The sequence below is a fragment of the Lemur catta genome, chromosome 15, assembly GCF_020740605.2.
Source record: "Lemur catta isolate mLemCat1 chromosome 15, mLemCat1.pri, whole genome shotgun sequence".
NCBI lineage: Eukaryota > Metazoa > Chordata > Mammalia > Primates > Lemuridae > Lemur > Lemur catta.
The window spans coordinates 33,652,885-33,665,936 of record NC_059142.1 but is presented as its reverse complement, the minus strand read 5'-3'; the positions used below and the strand labels follow the sequence as shown (position 1 = coordinate 33,665,936).

Genomic DNA, 13,052 nt, shown 5'->3' with positions numbered 1-13,052 from the left:
TAGGCATAAATCAGGTTTCAGCAAGAAAAGAGATTTAGTACAGAATAAGTACAATGAATAAATATTTTGATCCTAGTCAAAAATATAAATAAGGAAAAGATGAGATTTGTCAGGCTGCTGTAACAAATACCATAGACTGGGTGCCTTATAAACAAGGGAAATTTCTGAAGGATGGAAGTCAGATCAGGGTGCCAGCATGGTTGGATTCTGGGGAGGGCCCTCTTCCCAGCTACAGACAGCGGATTTCCTGCTGCACTCTCACAGATCAGAAAGAGGGTGAGAGAGTTCTCTTGGGTCTCTTTTATAGGGGCACGAATCCCATTCATGAGGGCTTTACTCTTAGGACCAAATCACCTTCCAAAGTCCCCACCTCCTAATTCTATCACATTGGGGGTTAAGATTTCAACATATGAATTTTGGGGAGACATATTTAATTCATAACAGAATTCTGTAAGCCAAGGATATATACTGTTTATCCTGAGTGGTTAGTATGGACTACATACAGTTAGCTCTGCTTAAATTAACAGGTTATTTAGAATTAAATAGAAGATGTGCATGTCAGTAGTTTGAAGACTGAATAATTCTAACATAACCATTTGTGTGTTAGCTGTCATTTCAAGCTACAGAACCTTTCACGTGAACTGAATTTGTCATCTTTATGCGTTGTACCTGACTCACTGTTGGCAGTCCATGTTAAGTGTTAAGTGAATAAATGGGGATGTTTGAGTGGTAGGAATGAGACTACACTTGGTGGAATATGTGTTTGTCACTCTTGTGAGATTGAGGCTTAATTTCTTACATTTTCATGTTTATATTGCAGTTACTAATTAAGTATCTGTGAATTGCAAATACCCTAATGCTGTACCTTATACTGTGTATGATTCCCATAATTAAGGGATCTGAAAGTTGGGATCAAAATGTTTGCTTAAAGTTCTTGTCTATAAATGGTTCTGTTAGTGACATGCTTACAACATAAGGTCATTAGGATCTACTTTTTAAGAGTATTCGGTACAATTTATTGCTGGTATATATTTAGATAACTGGGGTGAATGATCACTTCCATAATCTTGACTATAAATATTCCTAGTAAAGCCAAACTAAGATGCCTACTATTACTGCTGCTTTTCACCAGTTTTGGAAGTTCTCACAAATGTCATAGAATAAAAAAACAAAAGAGATACTATAATATCTCTTATAATAATATAAATGGGGGATGGACAGTTACCATTCACACATTAAGACTTCAGGCTGCAAGCACCATGACAGTAGAAGTCTTGGTCTCTTTTGTTCACTTTTGCATCCTAAGTACTTAATTAGTGCCTGGCATAGAGTTCACATGCAATAAATATTTATTGAAGGAATGAATAATGGAGATTCTGTGTTTTTTTTGGGTTTTCTAGCTAGACCCACAATTGAAAAGCTGCCTAACAAGAGTTTGGCAAGGCTGAAGTAGAACTGGTAGAATGTGTCTAGCTTTTGCCTTGGGATGAACTCTCCAGCTGCTGGTCTCTTTGTAACATATGATTCCTGCAAATACCAGTCTGTGGGGTTAAATCTATATACACTTAGGTTGTGAAAGCCCTTTTACTTGTTTTTTAATCTATTTTATTGCCTTTTCTCTTTGCAGTTCTAATTGTGGAGTGGTAAACATATACAATCAAGATTCTTGTCTCCAAGAAACAAACCCAAAGCCAATAAAAGCTATAATGAACTTGGTTACAGGTGTTACTTCTCTGACCTTCAATCCTACTACAGAAATCTTGGCAATTGCTTCAGAAAAAACGAAAGAAGCAGTCAGATTGGTAATATTTCTCTTTACCCTTTTATCATTGATAAGTTTAAATTTTAAGTTGAAAACATGGAAAGGTATCAGGAGAATGTTGGACTATTTCTAAAAGAGTGGCTTTTGATGCAGAAATTACCAGTATTATAGCTTTTAGATATAATTGTTCAAGTGATCCACAGTAGCCACCAAGTTTGTATCATGTCAGCTCTTTTGGGAGAGCTGTGCTGTCCACACTTAGAATTTCTTAAACGGTGGTCCTCATTTTCGGAGGTTTTTTTCCACCATATATATTAAGGTATGTATGTAAGGCAAACACTTTATTCCTCTACGTTTTTCTTTCCTCATCTATCCTTTTTTTTTGTTTTGTTTTGAGATAGAGTCTCACTCTGTCACCCTGGCTAGAGTGCAGTGGTATCATCATAGCTCATAGCAACCTCAAACTCCTGGGTTCAAGCGAGCCTCCTGCCTCAGCCTCCCTTAGTAGCTGGGACTACAGGTGTGTGCCACCACGCCTGGCTGATTTTTTCATTTTTAGTAGAGACAGGGTCTTGCTCTTGCTCAGGCTGGTCTCCAACTCCTGACCTCAAGTGATCCTTCCACCTTGGCCTCCCAGAGTGCCAGGATTATAGGTGTGAGCTACCGCACCTGGCCTCATCTACCTTTTTAAGGCCTGTTGTCTTATTAGAAAGGAGGCAGTTCTTAGATTTTGAAAATAAATTGTGTAAAAATATTGCAAATTAAATAGCTAGATAGTACTTGTGAATATACCTCTGTGTTAGGAGTCCCCAGGACTGCCTCCAGGTTTAGTGACTTACTGGAAAGACTTACAGGATTCTACATATGGTCATACTCATGGATGAGATTTATTACAGCAAAAGGATACAAAGCAAAATCAGCAGAGGGCAAAGGTGCATGGGGCGAAGTCTGAAGGAAACCAAGCATAAGTTCTAAGAGTCCTCTCCCAGTGGAGTCACACAGGACATGTTTAATTCTTCTAGCAATGAGTTGTGACAACATGGCTCATTAGAGACTCAGTGCCCAAAGTTGTTACTGTAGGCACCCTCTGCCTAACATGTACCAAAATTGTAGAGTCCCAGAAGTAAAGGCAGGTGTTAAGCATAAACTACATTGTTTGTACAAGTGGATTAGGCACAGTGAGGCATCCTTATCATTTGGGGGAAGTTTCCGGCCAGTGTAAGGAACTATTTCCTAGTCAAGTTCCCAGATACCATCCAAGGGCCACCCTTGCAAGCAGGCCTTTCTAAGGATAACAGCCACAGGCCTGCCCAACCTCAGAGCTCAGATTAAATGCCCCGCCATCTCTGTGAAGTTTTCTACCCTTGAGGCAAAACCAATTTTCTCATTCATTTAACAGTTGTTTGCTCTAGGCACCAGGTATACAGATGACATAGAACTTTGAATAGCAGTATTGCATTGTGCTATCGTTATGTGTATACTACCAGATTGTACCCATTTTACAGTTTGTTGTTTTTATCTTGCTCACTCGGCAAAAAGCCTTGCATACTCCATCAACTTTGTATTGCAGTATATAGTTTATAAAGATTTACAAAGAATTTTACAAAAAGATTTGAGTCATATAACAGTTCTGCAGAGGATTAACTTACCCAAAGTCTATAGTTAATAAAGGGCAGAGTTATGATTCTAGATTCCATATTCTTTCTAGCAATTTAGTGGTTTTCCAACTGAATCGTGCAGAGCCCTGGAATCTGCACAGACTTTATATGGCAAATAGGGCAAGGAGGAGGCCAAGCTTCTACCTGTATCATATAGAGCAGCATCACTGTTAGCCATGGTATGTGTTGAGATAATATGATTTTCTTAAGAAGGGGTTCTGCTAGAAAAGTTTGAAAAATATAGCATTGCATTTTATAGCCTCTCTGTGGAATGAATCATTTGATAAATGAGAAGGTTCTAATTCAGGTCAGCTTTAAAATCCCTTCTCCTCTAATGGGAGTGATGTACTAGTACATATTAACCTTTTATCATTTTAATGGTAGTAAATTGTTTTAGAAAACTATGGGATCTGTTTCCTCTTGACATAATATATTCCACAAGATGTATAATAGTTAGTTCTGCATAGTTTGCTTCAGTGATCATGACAGCATTTATGCTTTTTTATTGTGGCAAAATCACACAAGGAATTCATTAGTAACAGCCAAATCACAATTTTTAAATGCTAGTCAACCATCATCTCTAATGGAAAGAAGCCAGGCATAGCAGCTTCAGAATGCCTCAGTGAAACAGTGAAACACAATCGCTTATAATGATCCAAACAGTTTTTTTATCCCAGTACAAAGCAGTGAATATAAATCTAAGCTGTTGCACCTGTAAGAGACCCAGAAGTCAAATCGTTATTACATCTATAATTTTGGATGTAATAGAATAGAAAGTCATAGAACTTCTTATCCATTAGATCAAGGATGAGTGAGCTTTTACTTGTTGAATTTTGCTATCTGGACCCTTAACTATCATGACAGAAATGGTGTCAGAGATAAAAGGAACTTTCTGAGTTAAATAAGTTGGGTCTTTACGGGGCTTTTTTAAAATTAAGAGTTCAATTGTAGCTTTCAATACAGAGGCCGTAAAGAGAAATCAGAGCACAGCATAGATCTACCCAGGTGGGATCATTGGTCTGAGGGAGGACGTGGTAATCAGTAGAGATTGCACTGGGGAGCCTTGCAGATAGATACTATTGACTCTTAGGAGGACATTGTAAACATTGACTCCCCTGCCTCTGATATTCCAAGTTAATAGAAGAGAGCAAGTTTAAAAATAAAGTTGTCAATAAGTTGGCATTTATCTCCCACCAGAAGGAACACACTGGCTTGTTGTGTGAATGCATGGCCACTGTGTGTGGTTTTGTAAGTTATTTGTTGCATGAGGGTCCTGTGTCTAGGGGGACACCATTTATGTCAAAGACTTTGTAAATGTGTGTATTTACCACAATATTTCTGGTACTGTGTGCTTTTTATTTAGCTACAAAAATAAGCAGCTACCTTCTGGTAAAAATGGTCTTAAAAAATTGCTGTGTGTCTTGTGCTCCAGTTTTTGTCCTAATAAGCAATTGATTTAATTATTAATTTAAAGTTACATGAATCCAAATAAGAAGATCTTTTCCCCCCAAATTTGGTTGGAAATAGAAAGGTAGGTGGTTTAATATAATTATCTTTAAGAAGTCATTCAAATAGAAAGGTTGGTTTTCGTGTGTTTTGATTTGGAAGAGTTACAAAACCAGCTCCCCAAACTTCAAAGTCATGCCAAGAAAGTTGATGAGTTAGTATCTGAGGAATTGTTTCAGAATATCAGGGTGAATAAGGTAGGAACAAAAGTCAGGCAGAGAATAGCAGATGTTTTTTTCCTGATGTTCTGCTTCCCTGATGTTTTAGGTCACCTGTTCATAGCTGATGCATGCTTGGAGGATGCAAACTTATAATAACCTAAGCAAAACACAATTAAGAAGCCAACGTAGTTATCAAAAATTCATATAATTTCTGCATTCCCAAACTCAGTATAAATACATTTTGCAATATATATATTGTAGCTTCTCTCCATAAAACAGGAGTCTGCTTTATTAAGTGCTTTAAACTACATATGTGTATGTGTGTGTGTGGGTACACACACACACATGCACATATACTTAAAGTAATTTCTCAAGGAATCTGTATATAGAGCAGTGTTTAAGAACTTGAAAGTTAAGATCAAATGGGGATACTGCCAGTGTCTTAGCTTTAATGGATCAAGACCACTTCTTATCAGCACACCAGTGCCATGTGTACAGGCAACAGGACCTGCCTTCTGGCAGAATTCAGAATGATTGAACATAGCTTAGAGATTCAGTGTAAATTTTACTTTCTTCACAAAATGATCAGCAGATATATATCAGAGGGAGTTGGTCCTAATAAATGACTGACTGAAAGCTGTTTAATAAATAGGTGTATATCTCAGTGAGTTTTACCCCAGTACTTGTCTGTGAAAATCACCTTGAATGCCTTGAATGGCTGATATAGTCTCATCTAAATATATGGAGGATGACACACTGCTAAGATAAATAGCCAAATGATAACTGTATGTATTTGAACATGAAAGTGCTGTATGTCTTGGAAGAGCTGGAGAAGATTTGAAAGTGAGAGTTGTTGCCATCGTAGTACGAAGGTAACTGCTTCTACGCCTAGATTTTACTCATCCACAGATTGCATGAGGACTTATTTTACCTGTCTTGGACTTGGGCCCATTTTTCCTAGAAGTAGACTCTGGAGAACGAGACTGTGCCCTCGTCATGCTTAGGCCTAGTTTTGAAGTGAGCTTTTAGCTCTCTCTAAATCAGGACACAGTTTCATTTGGAGTCAGGTTTTCATGATTCAGCCCTCTTTGAGGAGAAATTGCAAAAAGCAAAGAGTTATCACATAGGTGAAAAATAAAAGTGTAAAAAGGAAATATGATATTGGAAGATGTGGTATGACTTTGCCTGGGCTTCAGTTATAGAAAATCAGACTCTTCATGATGTTTAAAATATCTTTTCTTGGTAATCAGATTTTAGTATTCTTTGCCCGTGGTCATTAAGCTAGAGCATTAGTGAGCGCTGCCATTGACTTTTTGCTTTAGTTTATTTATTCATTCATTTGTTCAGCAAACATTTGAATCTCCCAGGCATCATGCTAGATGCTGCATTGACACTTTCTTCTCTTCCCTCCCTTTCTGCTTAGTTAACAACACATTAAAGATCAAATTTCAATTTTAGAACACTTTGCTACATTAAGAGACTGTACTTCTGGCATGCTATAATCAAAATGAACTTTTTGTTTCAGCAAAAAGATGGAATGAAGATTAAAATTTAAGAAAGATGAGTTCCCAGTTGTTGCACTGTAAAGTTTTTTATTATCTCCTGCAGGTTCACCTCCCTTCTTGTACAGTATTTTCAAACTTCCCTGTTGTTAAAAAGAAGAATATTTCTCATGTTCATACCATGGATTTTTCTCCCAGAAGTGGATACTTTGCCTTGGGGAATGAGAAGGGCAAGGCCCTGATGTATAGGTAGGTATTATGTATGTTTAAAAGTCAGAGATACCTGTGAACTGTCTGACAACGTGAAGAGATAGTATGTACTCCTAATTCTACAATTACATACAGTTTATTCACAGTCAATAAATTGTAGCATCTTCAGCTTGACTCTCATCTTCATTATCTTTGTGTATTTTTCTGTCATAAAATTGTCACTAGCAGAAAAGTTCACCTGGGGAATATTTTATTTTTTGGTAAGCTGTACTTTGAGAATGTCACATTGAAGAAAAGTAGCCACTTTAATGATAGCCACTTTGTTGGTGCCTTATGTTTAGATTAACTTAATTTGTTTGCCAATCGGGCAGCCCCCCAAACCTGAATAGGGTCAAAGCAACTCCCTAGGTTAACTTTTGCTGATTTGACAATTCACAGTTTACTCCACTAGATTTAAGGGATTTTTTTTTTTTTTTTAAAAAGGTCTGTCTTTCCCTGCAGCTGTAAGCTGTAAATAAGGATGTTAACCACAAAAATAACCAAAAGTTACATACTCTGTCCAGGTTCTTTTCTGCATCCAACGTACTTGGCTGTAAAACAGGAACAAACAAAATCTAATTGCATCATTGCTGAAAGATATAGGCGACAAGGTAGATCTTCAGGGAGAACTAAAGAGCTTTCAGTAGAAAACCTATGACTTAAATCACAGTCCTTTTTCCTTGTTCCTTGTGTGGGTAGTGAATGCTACATAGAACCCTAAGTTTATGTTTGCATGCTTTAGGGAATGTCAGCTTTCAAAATAAACTGAAATCGGGAGTGAAGACAAGGAAGAATGTAAATTGATTTTGAGGAGAGAATTGTGAAAAGAGAATATAATATAACAAACAATAATGTGGTTTTATAGTTCTACTTACTTTGAAAGGAAAATGGGTTATACCTGGGTAATTCCATCAGTCTCATTTTAGATGAGATTTGGGGTGGTTCTGTTTCAGTTCATATTTTATAAAAGGATGCAGATTCTTATTGCACTTAGAAATTCTCTTCCAAAGCTTTGGTTTTTTATAACTGAAATTTTCTTTTCTCTAAGTAAGCCCCAGAGGCCATTAGATTTTTCACCAGAGCATTGCTTTCTAGAGTGAGACCGTTTCTAGCTATACCAGTAAATGGGTTGGACGGACATTTCTATTGGGAATGGTTGATAAGGTATTTGAAAGACCCCAGTTTGATGCTTTGTTTAAATGACTTATTTTTCACTTTTCAGATTGCATCATTACTCAGACTTCTGAAGATTATTTGAAGTAAGAAAATCCTTTTTTATAAATTCTACAGGTTTTAAGATGACACCCATTGCTGTCAATTGGCAGAGGTGGACCACATTAGCTGGGCTTTGTTTCTCTGCCTCTACATTGCTGCATCTTCAGTTAGGGGAGTGGGATGTAAGTAGGTCAGGAACTGTCTAGCTAGAGTTGAACCTTCCTTGGGAATTTCTTATCCCAAATCACAACATTATGGCTCTGTTCTTCTGAGGTCAGAGCTCTAATATTGTGTTCAGTAATATTCAACTAAATCTTAATTACTGAACGTGCTTAATCCAGAAAAGACAATAGACTTAACAGAGAAATAGGTATCTTCACATATAGCTATAGCTTGTGTGAACTTAAACCTTCTTACTGTGTATATGTTTCTTGAAGGATTATAACTGGCTTGCCCTGTTTCACAGAGGTAGATAATGGCTGGCTGTTAGTTTTGCTGCCCAATATTTAAAATGTAGGACACGCTTCCCTTCTCATAGCTTGATCTTTGATCTGAGATGTGGTAGTTCTGTGGTTGACATTTGCAATTGGCCTGTTCATCACAATTGAGTTTTTGGTCTTTTCTGAGATTCATGAATGTTGAGGAGAGACTTTTAAAGGTAGAGGACTTTTAAGCAAAGCCTTAGCCAGGAGGGTAAGGCAGTTCAGCTATCTTGCCTCTCAAAATCAGATCGCCAGCACATGTTTGTTGATGAGCAGCAGCTGTAAATCGGGTATGTGATTTCTTCTGTTCTTTCCTCAGATCCAGTTGAGCCACAAGAGAAACCCGTCCTGATATATCTTCCCAGAAACTTTCCTGAATGTGTGATAATATATGATTAATGATTTTTATAGGGTCAGCTATGCTTAAGTTAACAGCAGTGTCTTAATAAACATATGGCAGCTTTTGTTTGAAGATAAGTGTATGTGGTTCTTTCTCCCACCTGCAATGCGTGCGCGCACACACACACACTCACACACACTCTCTCTCTAACTTGGATGCACTTCTTTTAAGGCTAAACATGAGAAATTGGAAACACCTATCTGTAGCCAAAAATATCATAATATAGGCAGATTTCTCCTACTTCCCTTCTTCCTGCAGAGATCTCTCATTTCAGAGTATCAGCTAACAGTACTCTGATGAGCTGTGACGGTCAGTCACAGGCTTGACACGAGAGCAGTGAAATCTCATGAGTGAGTTTTGAACTTACAAGTTTTCCTAGGAAGGTGGTTATGGAAATGAAAAGGCTTTTTTTTTTGGCTTATTTTGAATCATTGTCATTGTTACTTGAGGGAGCATATGAAAACCTGGTGGTCTTGTCTTACTAATTATTAGCCACTCCCCTTCCTGGCAGTGTTCATCATGCCAACTTAAATGTTTCATTTAATTTGGGTTCCAAGGTTGACAATTGATTCTGTCATTCTGTAACCATAATATAACCTTGCTTTAGACTAGTCTCTGCATTTCTTAGGAAACACACTATATGGATTATTTAAGAGATATTAAAGGGGTCAAGGGGGTGGGCTATGAGAAGTACCAAGTCACTCTAATAGCTTTTAACCACCTTGCTAAAACATGGAACAGGAAGTTCGGGTGGATGAAGGAATTTCTCCAGTGACAAAATATGGCTCTGCCCAGTGAAGTAAGAGGTCCCACTTAAGAATATTCAAACAAACATGTCAGTGGGGGGTATCTTCCTTGTCTTCAAGGCCCTCCCAGGTCTACTGGAGATTACCCAGAGCAGTCTGATAGGTGTGGGTTGTGTTAACTTCCTCTAGCATCTTTCTAAAAAGCACATTTTTTTATTAGGTAGACTATTGCTATCTAATTGTGGAGACGCTGCCCCTGTCCCCTCTTTTTTCAGCAACATCTTCCGTAGTAATATTAATGCTAAAACCTCACATTCCTGAAACCAATTGGCCTATTAATGCTATTTCTCTCTCAAGCTGCTAGAGGGCAGCATTGGATCATGTGAATAATTGGAGGCAAGGTTTTCTTTAGCTTTTAGCATCACCTTGTCTTTAGCTTCAGCTAAATAAATCATTGTTTCAGAAATGCGCACCAAGCCTTGTATGTGCTCATTTTGTATATGGTTCTTAGTTCCCAAGAATTTATCATTCTAGAGAAAATGATGGAAGCAGAGTTTAAATTTTAACTATACTTAGTTAAAATCTGTAGATCATTTTTATACTCTACGAGGAGCACAGCAAAGAATTCCCAGTTCTAATCTCTAAGGTAGACAGATGTGGTATTTGTTCTACAGACAGATGCTACCAATTCTGTGTCTTGTTTTTAATGCTTTTTTCCTCCCTCAGTGGGAGTTGGGGATTTGGGTCAGGCTCTCATTGCTTCTTGTAACCAGTGCCAAACTAATTCTTCAAGGAAATGAGAGCTACACCGTGAACTTCACACAATTCTCTATTGGCAGTTGCTATGATAGCGTGAATGTGGCTCATGTCCCTCTCCTGAGCTGTGTGGTGATATTTTGCCATCTAGAGCCACAGGATGTACTCGGGTACGCTTGGAGTGATAAATCGACAAGTTGAAATCTTTGATATACCCCATTTCACCTCTCTCCCCATCCTCACTCATATTCAGTGAACTGAAGAATTATTTGTCTTTTGAAGAAATTTCCTCTGTTTGAACAAATTACAAGTGAAAGGTCATTTGCCTTACCAGGTGTTAAGTGTGTGTGCGTTTCTGGTGAGTTTATGTAACCCTCTCCAACCTGCACAGAACGAAGTGACCGGCTGCAGGGTTTGTGACCAGCATATCTGCATTTCAGCTTGGGGATGATGGCAGCAAGCCAATGCCCACGAGGTCAAGTGCTTGCTCACAACCTCCAAGAGTTCTTAAGCTACTCGGGATCATACTTAAATGCATCTACAAATTCATTACACAAGAAACAAAAATATTGTCCGTTCTTTTATTCTAAACTGGAGAAAGGCGTGGGGTGGGGAGAGCATTTCTGACACCCTGGAGTTCCACTTGTGCTGACATCAGTATATACATAGACTGTCGTGTAATTCTCATTGTTCCTCTGTACGGAGAGTAATATTGTCATTTTACAGGGAAGTAAACTGATGTTTCAAGAGATTGAACATCCCAATCCTAAAGCCATAATCTTTACATAGATCAGTGATCCTCCAAGTAGGGTGTGCGTACTTTATGAGATATATAGCCCATTAGAATGTACGAAGGAAATACTGTAATTTCTATGCTGTGCAAAAAGTAATTTTGTTTCTTATTCATGCTGTAGATCATGTAATTTATAAACAAATATGTTTACATTGGGGGTACAGTCAGATACCTCCTGTACTAAAGGACCACTGACCTAAATGCCCAATCTACTGCCACACCAAACTTGACACATTTCCACACCCTTCTCTCTCCTGTTCCCAAACCCTTTTTGTGTTTACTATAAGGCTAACAGCTCTTCCGTTAACCATCACATAAGCCCAGTACATAGACTGAATTTAAACCTGAGATTTTTCTCTACCCCTAACCCCCAATTGCTAGTTACCAAGCAATTTTTTTTTCTCTCAAAATGTTCTATCCTACCGCCGCTTCCCCAGCCTTCATCAGCTCTCGCTTTTTAAATAATCCCCTAACTGGTCTTAATCCTTCTTCCTTCCCACATTTCAATCAGATCTCTGCATAGTAGCCAGAGATTTTTTTTTTTAAAGTTTATTATGGAAAACTTTAAACATATAAAAGATGAGACACTAGTATGATGGTGTGTATCACCTAGCTCCAGCAATTATCAGCTTGTGGAAATCTTTACATCATCACCTGTAAACTATCTGGTTATTTTGAAGCAAAGGCAAGATGTGTCATTTCATCTGTAAATACTGAGTTTGTACAGAGATGTGTTTTAAAAATATAAATCTCAACATGTTACTCTTGCTGAAAAATCCTTCAATAGCTCATCTCTCGCAAGCTCTCTTTAATTTCTCCATTTGTAGAAAGGGCATAAAAATAGACCTGCTTTGTAGGATTAGTTAGGACAGCGCCTGGCCCAGAACAAGCTCTTGGTGAATGTTAGCTGCCATCATTATCCGCATGACCATGGTCAGGTGCAAGATGGTGTTCAAGCCCCTTAGCGTTGTAGAAAGGCCCATTATTTCGCCCTCTTCCCATCTCTCCAGCTTCCTCGCTCCACAAGTCTTGAGCTACTTGCGATTTCCCTGGACAAGGCAAGATATTTTTGTTCCCCATGCCTTTGTTCTTGCTGATGTTCCCTTTCAAATGCTGCTCAGCTAGCAGGACTCAGTTGGAATTCCTGGTCTGTGTTTCGTTTTGTTACAATGGTAAACTGGATGGACGTATACGATAGTGCCTATACCCTTTGTTTTATTTGTTTGTTCGCCACTAGATACTTTTCATAAGCTAATGAGTGAGAACTGATAACCTATTATCATTTTAGTTTTCTCTAGTCATGGTTTTGATTCCTTCCACTGAAAAAAGGACAGCAAAAATTATGTGATTCACATTGTTCATAAGAGAAGTTTATACTAGTTCCACAGGGAAAGCAGCATGCCGCGACCCCTGCCCCCGCCCCCCCACATTCTTGCCATACATTTTTTAACATTGCTTTCCTGCTAGTATTTTATTCATCTTTGTATCTCCAACATCTAGTTTAGTGCTTGCTCCATATATTAGATGCATAATTTTATGTGCTTAAAAAAATCTGACTTGATTACAGATACAACAGAGAGTAAACATAGGGTAACAGCTAAAGGCACATTTTCTGAATCCCGAATTGAGATACATGGGCTAACTAGGGATTTTTGTGCCACTTTCAGATGTGAGAAATTGTCTTGGAGGCATAGTAGGAATGTAGAAATGATGAAACTTCTGAGGTATTTTGATGGTTTATATGCACAGCAAGTCAGAATATTTGGAATCGGGACTATTTTGGGGGTTAAATTTGCAAAGAAGAGCTTAAGAGGGAAAGTTG

At 38.1% G+C, this 13,052-nt stretch overlaps 1 protein-coding gene across 1 annotated transcript in view; it reads left to right on the top strand.

Moving 5' to 3' along the window:
* UTP18 (UTP18 small subunit processome component) overlaps positions 1-9,007 on the top strand; it is a 37,868-nt gene extending 28,861 nt beyond the window's left edge. The window contains exons 11-14 of the mRNA XM_045525165.1: positions 1,628-1,802; positions 6,696-6,838; positions 8,061-8,097; positions 8,855-9,007. Coding sequence (XP_045381121.1) covers positions 1,628-1,802; positions 6,696-6,838; positions 8,061-8,085 — 343 coding nt within the window. The 3' untranslated portion in view covers positions 8,086-8,097; positions 8,855-9,007. The remainder of the gene's footprint in view (positions 1-1,627; positions 1,803-6,695; positions 6,839-8,060; positions 8,098-8,854) is intronic.
* The last annotated feature ends 4,045 nt before the right edge of the window (positions 9,008-13,052 follow it).